This window comes from Mesoplodon bidens (genome assembly GCF_964165515.1).
Source record: "Mesoplodon bidens genome assembly, chromosome: 9".
Classification (NCBI taxonomy): domain Eukaryota; kingdom Metazoa; phylum Chordata; class Mammalia; order Artiodactyla; family Ziphiidae; genus Mesoplodon; species Mesoplodon bidens.
The window spans coordinates 38,674,961-38,698,298 of record NC_138166.1 but is presented as its reverse complement, the minus strand read 5'-3'; the positions used below and the strand labels follow the sequence as shown (position 1 = coordinate 38,698,298).

Sequence of the window (23,338 nt, the reverse complement as noted above, 5' to 3'; positions counted from 1 at the left end):
AAAGATTTTGTTTCTTCTTAACAGAAACACTGATATGATCATACCTAGAGAAATACTTATTTCTGGATCTCTGATTGACAACTGAAGTCCCATTAGTTTCCTTTTTTAGTTGTCTATTTTTGTTAATATAATGATGAGAAAACAAAATCAGTCTAATCACATGAAGTCTCAGTTGTCTTATACGTATAGGGAAGATTTGCATCCAGATTGTCTTTTAAATTTCTTTAAGAAACTAATATTGTATTTTTTATCCTTTTTTTCTCATTATTTCTCAAGATCAGTTGTTTCAAAATCAAACTTTCTTTAATCTCTCACTGTCATTTCTGCCCTCACCTCTATACATGTGGTTACCAAAATGGAGTCAAAAGTCCTTTTAGAGTCTTAGAAGATTGAAATGGGTATCCACTGGCAATTATCAATATTTATAAAAGCTTAATGGAAATTTTATGTGTGTATTCTATATAACTATACAATTAATCAGGTTTCATTTTTGTTTATTCATTTGTTTGGTCTTAAAGGAGCCTGGAATTATGATAACTCAGTGTGTAGTTATCAAATGATAAAAAAGTAAATGGATTATTTAATAAATACAGTTTTTTAAAGTATGCTTTTCAAAACATGGAACCATTGGCAAAAATTAATAATAAGTATCAAAACACTGGGAACAAGGTAACTCAGCCAACTCTATCTCATGACTTGTATTACTATAAATGTCCCATATCTGATATTCCTACTCCTAGTTTCTTTGCCACAAGACACAAGATAGATTATTTTCCCTATCCTGTGTCATGTTAGATTTTAGTCAATTTTTGAATAGGTGAAAACATTTATAAATACAATGTTGAGGTTATACAGACTCTATTTTAAAATTGAATTATATCAATTTGATCCAAAATACTCTGAGAACTTATCAATATGCACACACCTAAAAATACTTACATGTAGGCATGAGAATTTTTCAGAATATTTCACAAAATATATTGGCATCAATGAATATTTTAGGTGCATTTGAACAGTTAAAATAATGTTATCTATGTTAAATCTGGTTCTTTGAAATACATTACCAAATGTGTTTTCAATTTAAAAAAGGTATTGCCCATAATTCCTGTCCTTTTAATTACTGGCATTTTCAATCAAGAGTTATATACCCATAATATAAATTTTCTAGGTGCTGTGAGAATCTTGAGTCACATTTAATTCAACTAGAATGCTTATTGCCATTTCCAATAATAATAATTTTGGAAAAAAAATTTTGATTAAATTATTATGATTTAAGATACAGAAATATTGTACCAGTCTTTAAACATAGTCCTTTCTAAACTTCAGATTATGGGTTATTTTTCCCTAATTTAAAAATGTAAAATATACAAATTTAAGCTAGAATTCTGCTCATTCAAGTGTATATGGAAAACTGGAATTGTGTTTGTGGACTCATTTCTTATCATGAAGCACTTCTTCCCAATAGTAGCTTTTAATATAATAAATCTGAATGAAAACTATAGATTATATATTATTTTCTTTTTTGCATTTCCCTTAAGAAGGGATGAACAATTATATGAATTAATAAAGGCAGAGTTCTTTGCACCCAAATCTGTATACATATCAATATTTACTTACTAAAAAATTTAGACATACAATAGGGAGTAGAAATTCTATTTTCATCCTTATATATCTGAAATTTTCTTATGCTTTCATAACGATTCTGATGCACAATTTTGTTTTTTTAGTTTAACTTTATCACCATTTTTACAAGCCTGCAAAATAAGTTATTAAATGCACGACAGTAATAGATTTTAGGAACTAAGTCATCCTGGAAAAAAAGAAAAACTATGTATGGAGAAGAAAGAACATTTCCATCTTTATAAACAACAGTTGTTGTTTTTTTTTTTTTTTACATTTTTGGAGCCTCCTTCAATTTTGGCAAACATACCAATTTCGTCCAACTTCTTCTAAAGCTGGGAGTTGATCCAAAACTCTGGTAGTCAGAGATCTGCTAAGTGTGTTGTTGTTCTATTACCTGACACTTATGGCTCAATTTGAAACATTTTTTTATTCACTCTTTATATTTTTTTTTTCCTATTGTTGAATCTTAAGAGTAATGGAAGAGCTGCTTCTTTCCTCTTATTTACAAAAAGCTAAGTCTCTTAAACCTCTATGTCCATACACAAAGTAATTTAATTGAATTAATAATTCAAACCATTAAAAACTTTCCGGTTCTTTGTTTTGCATTATATCAAAAAAGAAATTACAGGTTTTTTAAAACTTTCAACCAGTTGCATAAAGCAAATTTTTTAGAACATTAATTGTATTCATTTATAGGACTAAATGATGAATTATTATTTGTTATCAAATTTTAAAATGTATAGTTGTCTCTATGGTTAAGATTCTTCATTTTTTTAATAGTAGGCACATTTTAAGAACAATATTTAATCAGATATATTTACAGACAAAAAATCCAAAAATATATCTAATAAGTATAGTTCTACTATAATAACTTTGCTTTAGTCATTACTTTAGTAATATATGCTTTGTGGTACACTAAGAGTACATACTCTCTGAAAAATAAATTTACAAAAGCATTGAGGGCTTCCCTGGTGGCGCAGTGGTTGAGAGTCCGCCTGCCGATGCAGGGGACACGGGTTCGTGCCCCGGTCTGGGAAGATCCCACATGCCATGGAGCGGCTGGGCCCGTGAGCCATGGCCGCTGAGCCTGCGCGTCTGGAGCCTGTGCTCCGCAGCGGGAGAGGCCACAACAGTGAGAGGCCCGTGTACCGAAAAAAAAAAAAAAAAAAGCATTGATATATAGACTCCATTGAATCTACAATATTTCTTTTTTTTTTTTTGCGGTACGCAGGCCTCCCATTGTTGTGGCCTCTCCCGTTGCGGAGCACAGGCTCCGGACACGCAGGCTCAGCGGCCATGGCTCACAGGCCCAGCCGCTCCGCGGCATGTGGGATCTTCCCGGACCGGGGCATGAGCCCGTGTCCCCGGCATCGGCAGGTGGACTCTCAACCACTGCGCCACCAGGGAAGACTTACAATATTTCTTCAAAAATATATATTGTTTCATGAGTATATCCATGGAAAATTTGTTACTAGCTTCTACTGACTTCCTTGGGGAATAAATGTGCCTAAGAGGTAATTCAAAGAAAGAAAGGTAAGTGTTATGTCTCAATATACTGATGTGTTAAAACAGAGAAAATGACCTATGCTAAACTTTACTAAAATTAAAGGTGAATAAATTGGTATCCCTTCGTTAGAAATCTACATGATTACTCTTTTGTCTGAAATTTTTACTTTTAAATGTCTGTTATGCCATCACATCCAAGAGTATTACTTATTCAAGCATTTTCCAAAATTTGTTTCTTAAAGCATTGTTCTCATAGAATATTAATAGTTGTTGAGGGTGAGGGAGCTCAGAAAAAGTTTCTGAAATGTATTAAGTTAGGGAACTGTTGGGTTAAATAAAATCCACGAAGTATTCTTTCTGTAGGAATGCTCAAAGCCTAAGAGAGAATAATCAAACACATTCATTATTATCTTCTGACAAGACTCAGTTCAACGTCTCTCAAGTACTTTTCATTGTTCTGAGTGATGCCTATCCTGAATATAAGGAGAAGAGGTTGGACTTACATGTGGTTCTATGGAGGAATGAAGCCACTAGGAAATTGGTTCATATCACGATCAATAGGGTGAACTCCCTATATTAAGTTAGGTCATTATTTCCAGTATTTTCAGAGTAAGCATCTTTGCTGCAAGCATTTTTGCTGCAAACATTTTCAACTCATAACTAATTGGCCATAAGGCAATTTTGCCCATGAAAGATAAAATAACTGGGTGACAGTTTTTGGTTTGACAGTTTGGTTTCAACTAGCTGAAATGTATTAGCACTTCTTCCAGTTAGCGACATTATTAATGGCTTTATCGAGCTGACAGATGACAATGATTTGCCCCAAGAGTTGGTTCCTTATTTTGAAACACACTACATTGGAGAAGAAAGAGGACAAGGGTGAAAATAACTTATTGGCCATAAGGCAATTTTGCTCCTGAAAGATAAAATAACTGTTTGACAGCTTGGTTTCAACTGGTTGAACTGTGTTAGCATTGCTTCCAGTTAGCGACGTTATTGATGGCTTTATCGAGCTGGCAGATAACAATGATTTGACCCAAGAGTTGGTTTCTTATTTTGAAATGCTACATTTGACGAGAAAGAGGCTGAGGGTGTTGAAGGCTCAGAGTTGAACCCACATTTTCCATAGAACTTTGAAACATCTATCAGGGGATATGTGACAATATGCCAAGAACAAATGACAGTTCAGAGGCCTTTACAATGCAACACAAAGCTCAGTTACAAATATGTCTCCTAATATTTGGCAACTGATACCTCTTGTAATGAAGGAAGAAATTTTACTGGAAAAGGAAAAGTGTGGTGCTGAAGGAAAAGATGAATCAACAAGCCAAAAAAAAAAAAAAATCCAAAACACCAAAGAAATGTACAAAATACTATGAACAAAAGACTTGGAAGACAAGTGCTTAGGTACATGCCACTGAATAAAATCTGTTATTTGTATAGTATTGCCATGAATCTGTATACATTTTAAATGTATTCAAATATTTTGCATTTCGCAATAAAGTCTTATTTTGTTATTCATTTCTCATGTTTCCTTATGTACTCTTTAATGTCCCTTTTTTATTTTTCACTGTCGTATCTTTATGGCAAAATAGCCTGACAGCCACTTAGTTATGAGCAAATGGGACAAAAGTGCTTGAGGCAAAGATGTCTACAGCAAAGATGGTGACTGTGAAAGTACCTAGAACCAAGGAAGGTTAGAGTACTCACATTCTGTCACCAGATCATTTAAAGAAAACAAAAGAACATTTAAACTTTATTTATGTCAATATTTCCCAAACTTCTGTGATGATTTAAAAATTTTTTTGAATGATAGTTAAAACAGAGATTTGGAGGCACCACACCAGATTTCCTGATCCATAACCTCTGGATGACTGGTCATTTTAAGTTACTTTTTCCCAGGGTTTCTTATTAAGAAAAAAGAGCTAGAAAATCATCTGTTAGGACAGACAATGGCATCTGCTTAACCTAATTTAGCTCTTTTTACCAACAGTGAATTTCATTCATTCTCCTCCACAACAAGACCCAAGCTTTATGAATTTTCTGGATCCCAGCAATTCCTCTAGTACTTAGAATACCACAAGATGTGCAAGTCAGATGATATTTACAAATATGTTTAAGGTCCTCAGATGGTGCATATTATATTTCTGATAGTATTTGCATTTTTAATTTATCTTTTTAAAATTAAAATATCTGTGGTTAAATGTAATATAGATGCATATGTCTACATAAGCTTACATACATGTATAGATGCATGTGTGTAAATAAGTTTACATACACATAAATATAGAAGAACGTAGACTAAACAAAGGCTTTCTTTGACAATTTTTATTTATTACATGGAAAGGAACACTTATAATCCTTTTATCACAGATTATATATTCCTGAAATACGAAGATCAATACAATACAGACACGTTCTTCAGATCTATTATTTTCCAAATTTTGCAAGTATAGAGACCTCTTAAATATGACTCAATCTTTTTGACATGGAATTTTTTCAAAAATATATAAAATATTTTCATTGTTTGCCTACATATTAATGAAAAAGAAGCTCTTTATAAACCATGAAAACTATTACAACCTTTTCTTTAAAATTCATTTATTCACTTAAAAAATCCATTGACTAGCCCTTAAGTAATAAGACCCACACTAGAGCTAAACAGTGAAGTGGATACAAATAATAATAATACAGAATCCCTCCCCTCAAAGGACTCAGCCCATCAGAAGGCAGCCATATAAACACATAATAAAGACATTATGTGAAAATATCAGGGGAGCTGGAGGCCTCTGAGCACCTGGGAAGACCTCATAAAGGACGTTACCCTCAAGGGGAGCAATAGAGGGAAAGCAGGAGTTCATTAAATGGACAAGAAAAAGAATAACATTTACAAAGGCAGTGGAGGAAGTATGGGGATTGTGAATAAGTGAGAAGGACTTGAGGTGTAGATTGTGGTGACAGTGTGAGAAGCATGAACGTGACCATGTGCTGAGATTAGAAGGCAGACTCAAGTAAGGTAATGAATGAAACACATTAAATGCCTTTCAGATGTATTTGGATCATCTCCCACAGCCAAAGAAGAGTCAAAGATTTTAAAAAAGAGTGATAATGTTGGGGGGTGGGGGTGGACAAGGCTTGGGAGAAGGATTCTGTAAGGTGCCCTCTAGGAGGCGAGGAGTGTTTAACTTACAGCATTTAGGTCATCTTGGCTGAATATGTGACTCACCTGAGGAGCTGTAAAAATATAATGTCCCAATTGCACACTTGCCCAATCAATTATGTTAGAATCTGTAGGGAGTGTGACTGATGCTCCAGTATTGTTTAAAGCTTCCTAGGTGATTCTAAGGTGCAGTCAAATTGGGAACCAATTAGATTGTTGGTTCTCCTGGGCTAACTGGCTGATCCATGAAGGTGATGAGAGGGAAGGAGACATCAAGTTCCACTTGTGGTTTTTTGCTAGAGGAACTGGGTAAATAGTTAAGCACTGGTATTGATAGGAAATATGAGAGGAACAGCTGAATAACGTAAACATGAGTATAAGCCCAATTTTTAACATTTTGAGTTTAGAGAAACACATTTTACACTATTGCAAAGCTTTTTCCTGCACTTGCTTGTGACCTTTTGTTGGTTTGGGAGAATGAGAAAATCCCATAAGGACATAAGAAAAGGAAAGATAGAGAAGAGTTTAAATATTAAGATTTCCATCAACATGGTCTCTGATTCTCCAGCCTCTGGAAACATATGCTTTTCCTCACGTTTTAGGCCGAGTTTTCTTTATTTAGCTCTTATTTAATAAATAATCACTTATTCATTTCATGACTATGTTTGTGCTAGAGGTCCCTCAAAGAGGACTAAGACCTAGTGTCAATTTCATTTAAGGCCCATCTTCCAGACTCTGTCCACAAGTGTTCCTGGACTTAACTTAGTTAATTAGGCTGGGCAGGTTTTACCCACTTCAAAACCAGATGGTTTTTAAAACAAAAGTCTAAGTAAGACAAAGGAGAGACCTATACTTAAGCTGTATCATTTCCTTGACGATGCTGAACGATTTCAGAGTATACTTAACTAAATATTGTTGATATTTCAATATTGTCAATATTTATTTCAGCATAGATGTTTCAGGAATATAAAGAAATAAAGACTAGAATGGTGGTTACCAGGGGTTGGAGAGTGGAGGAAATGGGGAGATGTTGGTCAAAGAATTCAAAGCTACAGTTTTAAGATGAATAAGTTCTAGGGATCTAATGTATAGCACGGGGATTATAGTTAATAGCAGTATACTGCATAGTTGAAAGTTGCTAATAGAGTACATCTTAAACGTTCTCACTACAAAAAGAGAGACGGTAGATATGTGATGTGATGGAGGTGTTAGCTGTCACTATAGTGGTAATCCTTTTGCAATATGTAAGTGTATCAAATCAACAAGTTGTATACTTTACAACTGGGCAGCTGAGGTAGAGTAAACATGTTGGTAGAGGGATTAGAGTGAGAGAAGGAGGTATTTGTCCCTCAGTAATTTCTACATGTATAGACAATAATCCTAACAAAGTGTGGATTATCCTAATGCAGGAATCCATGATTTCTCCAAGCTATCTAAGATTTAAAAACAAACCAACCAACCCAAGGTACCTGTGGCAAAGGAGTGGTACATTTCAGCTTGTAGTCTGGCTCCCCAAGCAAATGGTTAAAACCCACACTTAGTTGTTCAGAGAAAGACCAGTGTTGACTAGTGATGAATAACATAAACTATGCTTGATTCTCTGCATTTTGTGTGTTTTTAAGCTATGCTCAGCCTTTTATTCCAGTGAGTATTAAATTAATACTCTACACATTTTCTTTGTTTAAAAATAACATCTCTCCCGTTATCTCCAGTTTCAAATATTTCTAGATTCTTAAACTTATATATATTAAACTGTTGTGTAATGATCAAAGCATTCAGAGTGCACAAAGATGCAATAGTGGTATTAACCAAAGTCACATCATAAACTTTCAAGTATCACAAAGATAAGCACTGATTAGTATACAGGAGAAATAGTGTAGCTGAGGTATTTAGCAGAAAGAAAATTTAGCACAAAGTGTAAGTAGAAATGTTTAAAAAAGGAGAGTTAGTTGCTTAATATTGGTTAAAATATATTAAGGAATAGCTATCCTAGTTTAAAGCACTTATATTTAATAATAAATAAATAGTTGAAGTCTAAAATCTTGAAGAGATTCAACAAAATAAAGCATATTTTTCAAACTATGTGACAAGCCACCAGCAAATTCTACTGAGATTAATGGTATAACACAGTTGCATGTAATCACAGAGGAACAGACATAACCTATAAGAGTTATTTTTTCTTATACTATTAGGGCATGTAGTACAAACCCACAATAGCTTGGTTATGACATACTAGAAAGACTCAACTAAAGTTGAATGTAATACAGATATACTTGTTAATATTTTTGGATGTCCCGAAATGAAACAAAAATAAAAACAGAAAAGCAAAAAATTAAATTATTAATTTATATAACCCAAAAGCAATAAACTAAAAAAATTAGCATTACTAGGAGTGGATAATAAATTGCCTGTTGCAATATAAATGTGACCTAATATTTCAATATATCAATAATATTAAAATATAAAATATAACAAAATGTCATTTTCACTAACAAAAATATAAACTACATGGGGATAACTGTAATGAAATATAAACTACATGTGATAACTCTAAACTACATGGGGATAACTATATATGTGATATACAAGAAGACAATCTTAAAAAATACTAAAAATATTTTAAAATGTGAATAATTTAAGACAAATATAATTTGGGGAGATGGAAAAGCTGCTTATTTTAAAGGTGTTGAGTATTTTCATATCTATTTAGATGCTGAAAAACCCACTAAACATCATTGGTAGTTGTTTGAGCCTTACCAAATTATGCTGAAGAGTATCTAAAGTTTCATTCTGATCAATAAAACAATGTGACAAATGGAAAATAATTTATAGCTTGCATACAGTAATTCAATACATGATAAAAGAAACAAAAATAAAAAGTCATGATATTTATTCAAAAACTAGTAAAACAATGAATATGAAAACATAATTTTAAACCCACATCATCAACCTAAATAAGACCTAAATAAAATAATAATAAAAAAAAATAAAAGAAACCACCATAAAGTAAAATCTAATAGAACTGAATTACTTTTTACAACCTCAAAAACAGAGAAAATTCTAATCTTGAAAGCTATGGATATAATCATAATTGCAAAAGAAAAGATGAACAGATGTTCACAAGTTTAAAACAACTATTTTTCCCACTTTATTGAGATATAATTGACATACAACATGGTGTCAGTTTAAAGTATACAACTTGTTGATGTGATACACTTACATATTACCACTATAGTGACAGCTAACACCTCCATCACATCACATATCTACCGTCTCTCTTTTTGTAGTGAGAACGTTTAAGATGTACTCTATTAGCAACGTTCAACTATGCAGTATACTGCTATTAACTATAATCCCCGTGCTATACATTAGATCCCTAGAACTTATTCATCTTAAAACTGTAGCTTTGAATTCTTTGACCAACATCTCCCCATTTCCTCCACTCTCCAACCCCTGGTAACCACCATTCTAGTCTTTATATTCCTAAAACATCTATGCTGAAATAAATATTGACAATATTGAAATATCAACAATATTTATGTCTATATTGACATAAATAAATGTATATATTTATTGATTATACATATATTTATTTAGTATTTATGTCAAACTACAAACTAGGAAAATATTTTCAGAGCATAATATAGATAAAGGACTGTTGTATACAGTCCTCATTTATATTTAGAAAACATATATTACTTAAAAGATAAATGGACTAAAAAACTGACCAAAATAAAAGTAGTATAATTATCCACTTATTCACTTAACAAATTTTTAAGAAGCACATGCTACATAACAAGCACTGTTCTAAATCTGAAGAAATAGCAGCATGCAAGCAGACAAAACCTGCTGCCCTTATGCAGGAGGGATAGATACTAAATAAGACAAATAAGTGTGACCTAATATATTGGTAGTAATTGCTATGGAGAAAAATAATTCAGGAAGGGAATGACAGGAAATGTGGAAGTGGGAAGGAGACTATAGTTTATACCTTCCAATTAACAAATACATGGTTAGAGAATGACAAGGTGATCTAAAATTTAATCCTCACTTTTAACACAATAAATATGAATTAAAATAATATAGAAATAAATCAGCATTTCTATCATCAATTAATCTATGATAAAGGAGGCAAGAATATACAATGAGGAAAAGAATCTCTTCAATAAAAGGTGCTGGGACGGGCTTCCCTGGTGGTGCAGTGGTTGAGAGTCTGCCTGCCGATGCAGGGGACACGGGTTCGTGCCCCAGTCTGGGAAGATCCCACATGCTGCGGAGCGGCTGGGCCCGTGAGCCATGGCCACTGAGCCTGCGCATCCGGAGCCTGTGCTCCGCAACGGGAGAGGCCACAACAGTGAGAGGCCCGTGTACCGCAAAAAAAAAAAAAAAAAAAAAAAGGTGCTGGGAAAATAGGATGACTATATGCAAAAGAACAAAACTGGACCACTTTCTTGCATAAAAAAAAAAAAACCTCAAAATGGATTAAAGACTAAAATGTAAGACCTGAAACCATAAAGTTCCTCGAAGAAAACACAGGCAGTATGCTCTGCTTTTTAACGTCAGTTCTAGCAATATTTTTTTGGATCTGTCTCCTCAGACAAATGCAACACAAGCAAAAATAAACAAATGGGACTAAATAAAACTAAAAAGGTTTTGCACAACAAAGGAAACCATCAGCAAAACAAAAAGGCAACCTACTGAATGGGAGAAGATATTTGCAAATGATTTATCTGATAAGGAGTTGATATCTAAAATATATAAAGTACTCATACAACTCTATATCAAAAAAGCAAGTAATCCAACTAAAAAATGGGTAGAGGACCTGAATAGACATTTTTCCAAAGAAGACATACAAATGGCCAACAGGCACATGAAAAGATGCTTAACAACACTAACCATCAGGGAAATGCAAATCAAAATCACAATGAGATACCACCTCATATTTGTCAGAATGGCTATTATCGAAAAGACAAGAAATAAAAAGTGGTGGTGAGAATGTGGAGAAAAGGGAAACTTCTTGCACTGTTGGTGGGAATGTAAATTGGTGCAGCCACTATGGCAAACAGTATGGAGGCTCCTCAAAAATTAAAAATAGGACTCTGTATGATCCAGCAATTCTACTCCTGGGATTTATCCAAAGAAAACAAAAACACTACTTACAAAATATATGTGCACCCCTATGTTCACTGCAGCATTACTTACAATAACTAAGGTATAGAAGCAACCTCTTTCCTGTGACAGATGAATGAAGATGTGGAAATCTGCATTCCATAAATACAGGCTATTTACACACAACTTTATGCCATCATTACATGCATATTTTTGTGATCATTAAATTATGGTGTTGAGTGCTATAAACATATTGAAAATATAAACAATACAATGTTAATTGAAGAATATCAGAGTATTATACTGTATATAAAAGGTTCTTAAATTGTCTTTCTTAAATACAAACATTTATGGATGAAACAAAAATATTTCATGAAAAAAATATAGAAATAATCTGATTTAAGTTGATAGTATTTTTACCCAGAATTACAAAATTTTATAGTGAATGAGACCATACAATGACCAACTTTAATCTCTCAACCAATAGAGAAAGCATTCTACATTATGCCTAGATAATCTAGTTAATGTCAGAGGATCGTTCCCCACTAAGATACACTTTTGTATAGCTTACACCTTCTCCAAGGATCACAGCTTATTTGGCTAAATTATGAGTTCCAGACTAGACAAGGTCTAATCTCACCTAATCTCATTCGGTCTTACAAAATAGGAGTTTTCCACTTAGAAGATTTTTGATACTAGCAACTCTTTCCAGGCGTACCATGGGCCTTATACTGTCTCAGCCTCAACCCCTTGCTCACAGTGCCCATCGCATCTGAGTAGAATAGCCATCCCCTTTCCATTTCCTTGATGGAAAGCCTATAAAGTCTTCCTCATATTTTAGGTCATGGCTTAAATTCCCCCTTATTCAACAGTAAAATTAACAATTAGTAATAATAAGCATAGTAATAACATCAGTGAAAACATATCATAAAAGGAATGTAATTGAGGGATTACTAGTAAAAGTATTTTAACAATATTAATTCTGTAATAGTCCCTTACCAGCCCAAACCACAGAGTACTTTTATGTTTCTTTTCCAAATTAGGAAACTAGGAGTTCAGGAACACCAAATAACTTGCCACATCAACAAATTACAAAATCAGCTGAGCTGGGATTTGTCCTTGAGCCTGAAAGAAGCCAAAACTAGGGTTTTGTGGGGTTTTTTCCCCAGTTTTCCACATTACCATAGTCTTCTTAAGATCCCTCAGATGGAGCAAACCTCTCCCTTTGCTGTTCCTCAACTATGTTTTGAACTTGTGTACAGCATTGAGTTTACAGACTACCTTTTACCATAAATATCTATGCCTTTCATTCGCATACTGCCAAGCCATGTCACACCACACACACACACACACACACACACACACACACATCTATCCACAGAGGAAAGTACTTGCTCAATAAATACTCACTTAACTGACATAAACAGAATCCCAATTTAATCTATCACTAGTGAGCCATTGTTAACATTTCTAATTCCAGTGTTCAAGGTAACATGGGCAAGAAATCCCTGGAATAATACCATCCAAACCAACCGCAATGACGCAGGGCTGTGAAGAATGTGGAGCAGTGAAAACAGAAAATACTTTTAATACTTCTAAAGGAATAGAGTATATCAACCCTAGGCAGTGCTACATTTTACTATTGTAGTTACTGGCATTATGGAATACGTTTTTTTGTTTTTTGTTTTTTTTTTGCGGTACGTGGGCCTCTCACTGTTTTGGCCTCTCCCGTTGCGGAGCACAGCCTCCGGATGCGCAGGCTCAGCGGCCATGGCTCACAGGCCCAGCCGCTCCGCGGCATGTGGGATCTTCCCGGACAGGGGCACGAACCCGTGTCCCCTGCATCGGCGGGCGGACTCTCAACCACTGCGCCACCAGGGAAGCCCTGGAATACGGTTTTAAATGGAGTTTTTTCAAGTCAAATATCTTAATAGAAATGGAGCTATAATTGTACAGTGTGGTAACTTTTCAGCATCTAATGACTCATGAAAGCTTGCCAAAACAGGCAGACTTTGAAAGAAAAGGTTTACCTCTTTTCTTGATTTACTACAGAGTAAATCACAGACAAGCTAGTGTTGTTTTTGGCTAAGGACTTGAGACTAAGGCATACAAATGTGCAAAAGAAAAATATCTAACCAGTATATTCCCCTCCCTGGGCAACATTAGCTTATCATGTGAGAATGTAAAAGATTTTCAAACAATTATGAAAGTATTTACTCCAGGAATATTTCCATGAAATCATTTCAAGTATGAAGAGAGAATTATATGCATTTAACGAGTTGACAGAAAGTAGAAAAACATGAGTGAATGAGTTTTGTGTGAAGGATAAATGATAGATATTGAATTAACATTAAATTCAAATAGCCATGAAGACTCTTCTAATTGGTTAAATATTTATTCTTAGGGGAGATGCTAAATTCAATGGTGAAAGTAAATATTCTAGTCCATTTTTTAACATGACTCCCTTCTAAAGGCACTGTACGTTAGCTCAAGATAAGTCAATAAAATATCCAAGCACATTTGATATGGAATATTTGGGTAAATCCATAAAAAGAGCATAAAGATTCATATCCTCTGAGGTTTTGAAGACTATCTGTTTAAAGCTACGAAACAGAGACTAGCTATGTATAATAAGAATTATCTTGGCCAACTATAAGCTAATCAATTTCCATATAATATGATTAATGTGATATAAAATACATTAAGAATATTAAATTAGTTCAACACACACTTTTCTATTTTACAATCTAACCCATTAACTCTGATTTCTCCCCCCTTAATGATTTTCCTTCACACCACTCTAATCATTTAACATCTGATCAATTGTATCTTCTAGTTACCTCCTATCTCTTTTACATTTTTCCGTTATCATTGCCACTTACTCATTTCAAGCTATAGCCTCTTTTTTTAAATGAGAATTAAAGTATGTTATTACAATGTTTTTTACTGAAGTATAGTTGATTTACAATATTAAATTAATTTCAGGTATACAACATAGCGATCAGATATTTTTATAGATTATAGTTCATTTAAAGTTATTACAAAATAATGGTTATATTTCCCTGTACTGTAAAATATATCCTTTTTGCTTATTTATTTTATACATCGTAGTTTGTATCTCTCAATTCCCTACCCTTGTCTTGCCTCTTCCCCTTCCCTCTCCCCACTGGTAACCACCAGTTTGCTCTCTATAGCCTCTTGAATATTATACTTGCCTGTGATCTACTAGAGCAACACTAACCATTTTATTCTTCTGCTTAAAACTCTTCATCGTTATTGGGTTGAAACACAGATGTCTTAGTGCCAATGTCCTCTGTGATTTTACTCTTGTCTACTTCTTACTTCATCACTTTTGTCTCACTCACATTGAACTATTTTCATTTCCCCTAACTCCCCATGGTATTTCACACCTCATGTCTGCTTTTATCATTGTCCTCCAGGCGTCCTTACATTGCTATTTCTATTCATCTTTCAAGGCTCAGCTCAAGTGTTACCTCCTCCTCTTCTAATTGATCTCTAGCCACTTTCTCATCATCTCCCCAAACTGTTAGGTTCTTCTCCTCATGTTTAAGTTAAGATTAGCCAGACCTGAAATTCAAAACCTGTTCCTTTTACTTATGAGTTATTTATGTTGAGCAAGTTAACCTCACTAAGCTTTAGTTATCATATCTGTATAAAATCATATCATGTGATATCAACAGCACTGTTTTGATGAAAGAAAAGTGTATTTTCTGGAGAATATCATTTCTTTTTGTTCTGTGCTCCCTGTTCATACCTCTATGGTATTACTGATAAGAGTGCTTTGCCGTAATTTATTTTTTCTTGGTGTCTTCAAGTAGACTGAACTTCTTGAGAGAAGAAATAGAGTGTATTTCTCAAATATGTATCTCAATACTAAATGTAGGACTACTAACAGCTGATACCTATTTCTAATGTAAGCATTTACTAAGGGCTAATACTATGCTCAGCATTTTATGGATTAGAAGTATATATTCAACATATCCTCTGTCCTTACTTAGCAGATAAGAACATGTAAAGAAGATATGGGTAAACCATGACATGAGGAAGAAAGCTGTGAATACCATTAAATAAACATGGGCAAAGGCATGGGATTTCAGAAGACAACAAATACTCCCATCCTGAGAGAAATGGGGGAAAATAGAGGTGGAGGTAACCAAGTAGGAAATGAGGAAGATTCTAAGAAATTTGCAGCATTTGAGTTGACACTTGGAAAGGTAGTTAGGATTTGAACATAGAGAGATACAAGAGGTAAAGATAGAAGCAATGTCAGATAGAGGGGGAAAAATAAAAGCAAAATGAGGAAATGCTGGGCATTTTTAGTTGCTAGCAAATAGGTCCACTAAATGAGAGTTCATGATAGCAAAAGTGGTGAGTGTCTTTCACCAGCAAACATGGATCCTAGACTGATAGTTCAATAGCTCAACCAGATTTGGATATGTTGAGTGCACAGCATATTCTCAGCCATAGCAGCTATATGACAGGATTAATTTATCATAGTGGTATTGACATCTCCAAAGACAAAAAACAGTGGCTGTTACAGCCATTGTTCATTATTAATTGAGGTGAATAAAATATAAAAATTTTAAAGAAAATAGCACAGTACAGTTTTCCCAAAATCCTTAGAGAGTAAAAGCACAGAAATCATCTTCAAATGAAACAAGCTATTTTTTCCTTGCTGATATCATTTAAATATAACATTCATAGTGCCTTCTCATGTGAAGAGTAACAGAGCATGACCTCATCTGATGAATAGAAGAAGCAATTTTTCTACCACTAACTGGCATGAGAAAGAGCAAAACTCCTGGAGGAAATTAGCAAATCTTAAAGGTGTGGATGACATTCTGTAGTAGTGCCTGTCCAAAAAAAAATGACACAAATTATGGCACTGAACTGTAAAGCCAAACAGCCGCAGACACTCTCTCCATGGCAAAATGCATTTTTCCAGAGATTAATTTCTAAACATGCCAATGTTTAAGTGTAAGTTTGCAGTATATTACAAGTTACACTAAGGAGTCAGTTGAATCTCTCCTCTGACTTAAACACACATAAACACACACACATAGAAATTTTCCACTGGAAAACAGGAAAACAAATTCTTATGTTCCAACAAGCAACTGTATATTTTAAAAGTCTTTTCCATATTTACATTGTTTTAGTGATTGTATGTGTTTGTGGGTGAAGTTAAAAATGTCATTGATGGTAATCTGAATACAGATAATGAATGCAACCACAAAATAAAGGCAGATACGTACTCTTATTTTTTAAATGCCAGAGTAGGACAACCAAAATTATGCAACTAATTCTCATAACATGATCTAAAAACAATCCAACAAGTGGCAATTTAAGAATTAATCTTTATGGATAAATATATAAGCAAAAACATAGGAATGATAAAGCCTGAAATCAGGACTGACTTTTCCACTAGGTATAACAGCCACAGTGCCAAGGCCCCAGGGGCTCAAAAAACTGTTTTAATTTTAATGTTTTTAAACCAGAAAAAAATGAATATAATAACATTTAATATATAACAAAGAATTCACCCTGGATTATATTCATCTTACTACCAACACAGTTGGAAAATACAAGTTTTTAAGAACTTTATATGGAGAAAGTGGCCCAAAAAGACAAAAGAACCCATGAAAGTCAGAATGTAGTCCTCCGTGAATTTATAATAGAAGCTACTTCTAGTACTGAAAGGAGGAAAATGATATTAAAGAAGAGTATACAGAGAGAGCTGCTCAACTTTTTTTGTAATATTTTATTTACTTAAAATTATTAAGCAGATGGGGCATAATGAGATTTGATAAAACTCTTTAGGTACATACACGTTTGCTATGTTTTCTCCAGTTTTAAAAATAATTCACGATTAAAAGGTTAATAATTGATCCTTTTGGTTGAATGAATTATCGTTAGATTTTTTAAGGGTAAAATGTCCCTTTAAGATAAGCTGTTAGTTTGGTCTCCATAAATATTTTTCATCTCTCAAATGAACAAACTTTCTTTGGAAAGAAATGTTTCATCTCAAGAGACATGTGATTTTAATTTACAGAATTGTTCTTCTAACCAAAAAATGACACAGTGAACTTTTTTTGAAAATCATGTTGGTTACGGATTTTTTATAGGGTATTAATGTTCCCTAATAAAATTGGTATGGTGACAGAAGGTATGGGATATTTTTGCAAGATTTCCTTATTTTAAAATGTATTATTTTGTTCCAACTCCAGAACTTAATAAAAACAAACTTAGGAATGAAAAAGAAATGGAAAATGTAAAAGTTATTTAAAAATTAAAATCACTGGAAATAAAAATAAAAAATACATAAATCAACCTGACTGGTATAGGGCTTTCAGTTCAGTAGTGGTTACAGAGCAGATATTTATTTTCCAATACATTGGCTTATTTGAATTAGAAAGTCTATTTTCCTTAGACTGTAAGCTCCATGAAGAGAAGCCTTTTTTGTTTTGTTTTGCTCACTGATGTGCCTCCAGTAACTGGAGCAGTACCTGGCATGTAGTATGTTTTCAATTAACATATGTCAAATGAACAAATCAACTAGGGTTGAGCTTCATAAAGAAGGCAGGGGGCTTCCCTGGTGGCGCAGTGGTTGAGAGTCCGCCTGCCGATGCAGGGGACACGGGTTCGTGCCCCAGTCCGGGAAGATCCCACATGCCGCGGAGCGGCTGGGCCCGTGAGCCATGGCTGCTGAGCCTGTGCTTCGCAACGGGAGAGACCACAACAATGAGAGGCCCACATACCGCAAAAAAAAAAAAAAAAAGAAGAAGAAGGCAGGGTTCAAGCCATGAAATTGTTGTTGATAGTACTAATTATTTCTGCCCATATTCCTTCTTGACTACTCTTATGAAAGATTAAAACAGGAGAATTATCTATATGTTTTTAATCTGTACAAAACACCTGCGAACTTGGTTGTATTAGGTGAGAAAATTTGAAGGACCTCAAAAGACAAAAATTGGGGATAGTCAGTGAAGAAACAGGAAGAACAAGCCACACAGGAAGAACAGAAGTAAGTGCATTCTTAGAGCTACTTCTCAGAAGACAGCTCACAATGCAAATGGTGATGAGAAAAGTGCTGTCCACAGATGATATTAAGATAGCAACAGTGATGCAGAGACATGGCTGAATAATACAGGAGTTTTCAGAATTAGACATTCAAGTTAAAGAATAAGTATCTGCGACCTAAAGTTTATTCTAAGTATTAGTTGGAGTTTTTGTTTGTTTTGTTTTGTTGTATTTAAGATACATCAGATAGAAATAAAGATCAATCGTTTCTCAACATAGCAGAAGATAACTAGCAAGATGAATGATGCCTAAGTGTGTGTTTGGCAGCAAACAAGGAAGAGACTAGAAAAAAAGAGAGAAGTGGTGGTGAACATCTGGGGTGGTTTCTCTTCTAAGAAAAGGAAAAAGGTCATATCCCACCCAGTGAGAAGAAGTGACCCCCTCGAAAATGTAAGTGATCTTGCTTGACCTATGACGCGAGCATGAGGATGACCTCGGCTGTTTCACTGCAATGTGTGTTTCTTGTTAGAAAAAAGTGCGAGAGTTGTGCTCTGCCGTAAAAGAATGTGAGGGGTAGGAAGGTGCTGAAAAGCAAAAGAAAGAAGTGGAGCGTGGGGAACTTGATGCAAGCTATGGAAAAAATGGAATACTAAGTCAGCCCTGCCTTTTAAAAATGTGAGGTAGAAAAGATAAAAAGAAATACGTGTATATGTACTTCCCTATACACAAATAGATATGCATATACACACAGACACACACAGAGCTATTTTTGTTCTTTGTTTAATTGTGGGGATCAGTTCTTTTTCTATTAATGTCTTCTGCTTATCATTAAAATAATGATCTTTACTTGGAAAGGAACAGGCCAAGGGCATGTCTCTAATAGCTCAAAATATCTAATACTATTTTCTATGGACACCTAGAATCCCAAGTCTAAAACAAATTTAGGTTAGTTCAACTTTCGGTCCTTTTACAAAAAACAATACCAAGCCAACACCCTTATCCAAGGCTTGACAGTATCCTCAGAATTTTTTTATTCTATAAAATATGTCGGTTCTTTGCTCAAAGTAGCTGAAAAATCCCCATATTACAATATAAATTAATGGAAACTTAAATGACTTGACCTACATAAACTCCTCACATTTCTTTCGTCTTTTAAAGTTTTTTTCATCCTTTTCTCTCTTCCAGCCCTCTCTAGTCCCTCAATCCCCTTGAGGTCTTCTCCACAGAGCCTCATTATTTAAGTAAGAATGCACCCAGCAAACAGCTGTGGAAGGGAAGAACTGGACCGAGGCACATGGCCAAACCAGGACAGAAATATTGGGTACAATGTCAAATCTATTGGTATAAGGACAACCAAACAATTATGAGCTCTCAATTATGTTAAACAGTGGTGATTCAGTGTTTGTCATTCAGTGTTTCATTATGGAAATATAGGGGAGATTTTACAGCTGAAGGATTGGGGGATTTTTCCAATTATTTCATAATAAAAATCTTACTTATTCAGTTATTAGTTATGAGTCAAAGATTCTGCTTATTTCAAAAGCCCATGACTGAACCTTTACTGGGCCATGACTTTTTTAATAGTCCAATGAACCCAAAGAAACAGAAACTCTCATTTTTTAGGATGCTGCCTGCAGGAACTGAGATGAAACTACTAATCAAGTTATTTAAACAGAACTGAGAAGTGAGATATCTTCTGCCATCTGTCCTCCCATCCCCCAAAATATTCTCATGGAAATATGAGACACCGTTACTCTTTCACTTACACAAAGCACCAACACTTAATAAGAAAGTCGACTCTGGCCAATGATTTAGTTAAACCCTGGGAAGCACACTGGATAACAATTTCCTCTTGCTTTCCCTTTCCTCTGGGATTCCCTCCTGAAATCTGAAGGCAGAGTGAGCCAGCTGACATTCAGTAGTGTATAAGGAATTTAATATTAAAAGTAGGGCACTGTTTTGAAATATACAAATTTTTACTAGACGCTATTGTCCAGTGACATGTGGTCACACCTGTCTTAAGTAATTATTCATCATCTCACCGTGGATGTTCTGCCACGTGTCTTTGCCCTTGCTTTTTCTACTTATGCTCCAGCTCTCCACGAGAGGGCAGGCAGGGGCAAGGAGAAGGCAATTCTGTCGGGAAATCTGCTTAAAAAAAGAAAAAGTTTGATAGGACAGGAAGTAAACAATATTGTCTAAATCCAGATTTGAGGATTATCTGCCGATTTTTTTTATTCCTCCATTTCCCCACCTCTCCCGGATATGGAGCAATAGGGATTGGCACTTATTGAAGTAAACTGAAATAAAGGATTTTCTGTGTGTTTGGGTTCACTGGTGAAACCTGAATGATCAAAGTTCAACATGTTGCATTAATTTCTTTTCAACTGGCAGGATGGGTGATTGTGCCACTTTTTCAACCTTGTGATTTTATAGTTATTTCCTTTGACTCAAATAGTTATAGTAAATAATTCTTAATAATAATTCCCAATTTTATTCTGAGGAAAATTGCTTCAAAACTACATTCCCACATATATATCATCTGGATATATATGTAATTTAGAATTTGGAATGGTGATCTGGATTTTACCTTAGATATGCTAATTTACTACTGTACCACAGTTATACATAACAAATTAATTTTTCCACTGTGCTATTGTAAAATGGAAACTGTAGCTCAAGAGAAATCATATAGAAGATTCTATGAATGATACTTGGCTTCCTCTACAAAAAGGTACTAAAAATGTATAATACCCAATCATGGGTAAAATGGCATTATGGATACGTGGATGGGTTAGAAGAACAAATCATTTTTTAAAGATATTCTTTTCACGTTAAAATTCTGGGTAACGAAAAATTTTAAGCAACAACAATCAAAAGTCTTCAAATATCTTATATTTCTGTAAATTCATAATAAAATAATTTTGTGATAAGTAGAAGAAAAAAGTATAACTTTTGATAAAAGAAAGTTCTTAAAAGTAATTAGAAGGCTACTTGAATGCATCCCCTAATATTGTTTTAATTAACCTACTTCCATTACTCACTTTACATTTTCTTTTACATCATATTATACTCACCTTAACTGGAACAAAAACTTGTGATATGCATCGACATTAACTTTATTAAAATACAAAGTTTTGACAGGGAAGAATTTTCTTATTCTATACTAATAAATGGAAGGGTTTCGAATTTCAATGGCTGAAAGGAAGTCAGATTTTAGTTATATGAATCCAGGGTAACTTCATTCATGGATCAAAAAAGACCTCTTGGGGCTTACAAAACCTTTATTATTTTCAAGCTACAAGAAATAGTTTGGTAGAGAGCTGGATAATGGAAAACATATTCTTCTCCAATCAATCCACTTTGGGGTGCTTTCCAGCTGTGAGACAGTCTCTCAAACTTAAAAGTTCTCCGAAGTTCTCCTTGGCCTGGAGCCCAAATTTACTTATAAAAAATATGACTACGTAAAAAAAAGCATTACAAAATATAGCAATTTTTGTTACCTTGCTAAAAACTTAAAATGATTTATGACACTGTTAAGGATTGTTAATGCTTCGAATGGTTAGATTTTAATGTTTAGAATTAGCACAGTTTAAATTTTCACCTACTATTTTAGATTGTATTAATTCTTGTAGGCTGAAGAGTGTGTCCCCAGACTAAGATTTCTACTTTATTATGCTAAGTACACCACACTGGAAGAGGGCTACTGGAAATACATAAGTCATACATCTGACGTGTTATTATTAAGATAAGTTATAATCACCATAACAAAGATAATGAACTCTTTCTTTATATAAAGTAGTTCACCATTTCTAAATGCATAAGTTACAATTATGAGAAATAAACGTCATTAAAGCACATAAGATTTGGGGGAGTTTTGATGTTAAAAAGCAATGTAAGTGGGCTTCCCTGGTGGTGCAGGGGTTAAGAATCCGCCTGCCAATGCAGGGGACACAGGTTTGAGCCCTGGTCCGGGAAGGTTCCACATGCCACGGAGCTACTGAGTCTGTGCCCTAGAGCCCGAGAGCCACAACTATTGAGCCCACGAGCCACAGCTATTGAAGCCCATGCTCCTAGAGCCTGTGCTCCACAACAAGAGAAGCCACTGCAATGAGAAGCTTGCACACTGCAAGGAAGAGTAGCTCCCGCTCGCCGCAACTAGAGGAAGCCCGCGTGCAGCAACGAAGACCCAACGCAGCCAAAAATAAATAAATAAAATGAATTTATTTTTAAAAAGCAATATAAGTATCTACATTTAAAGTTATTAAACATGAAACAATGATAAAGTGACTCCAGAAGGAAAAATATAATAATTTTAAATTTGTAATTACACAATTATTTCATTCATTGCTAATAAGACAAATCTACCAGTAATGACGATGAGATACATATATTACACTATCTAAAATGTCTAGTCTAGTCCCCTAACTCTAATAGTCCTGTGAAGGATAAAGACATTATTTATATTCCATCACGATGGATTGTTTTGGGATCCTAAAATGTGGGAATTCTTGTTTGACATGACTTGTCTTCAAGCCAAGCCCATTTATTTGGAAAAAACTGAATCACCCATTTTTTCACATGGTGAAAAACTAAAACAGGCATACACTTACTTACAGGTATAATTGAAAATAATCTAAAAGTGATAGTGACAGTACCTGATATAGGACCTTTTTCTTAGATGGGAAAATCAATTTAAAATCTAACATAATATGACTCTTTAATTTACTTGTTTTTTAAAAAGCTAATGTGGATGTTTTAAAATAAATCACTAACTTATACAAGACTTTTTTCTTTTTCTCTTATGACACCTACGGGAAGTAGACATTATAATTACCTAATCATGTAATTGCGTCAAAGTGAGCAACAATAAAAAATTTCCCTAGGTGATTGCTTCTATGC

General features: G+C 34.3%; 1 protein-coding gene across 4 annotated transcripts in view; it reads right to left on the bottom strand.

Moving 5' to 3' along the window:
* The window catches only part of AGMO (alkylglycerol monooxygenase), a 344,244-nt gene that overhangs the window by 75,465 nt on the left and 245,441 nt on the right, over positions 1–23,338 (bottom strand). Inside the window, exon 13 of one of the 4 annotated variants that reach the window (XM_081244289.1) lies at positions 20,479–20,587. The exons of 2 other annotated variants lie outside the window; for them this stretch is intronic. In XM_081244289.1, coding sequence (XP_081100415.1) covers positions 20,479–20,587 — 109 coding nt within the window. The remainder of the gene's footprint in view (positions 1–20,478; positions 20,588–23,338) is intronic. One more of the 4 variants, XM_081244290.1, reaches the window with a different exon arrangement.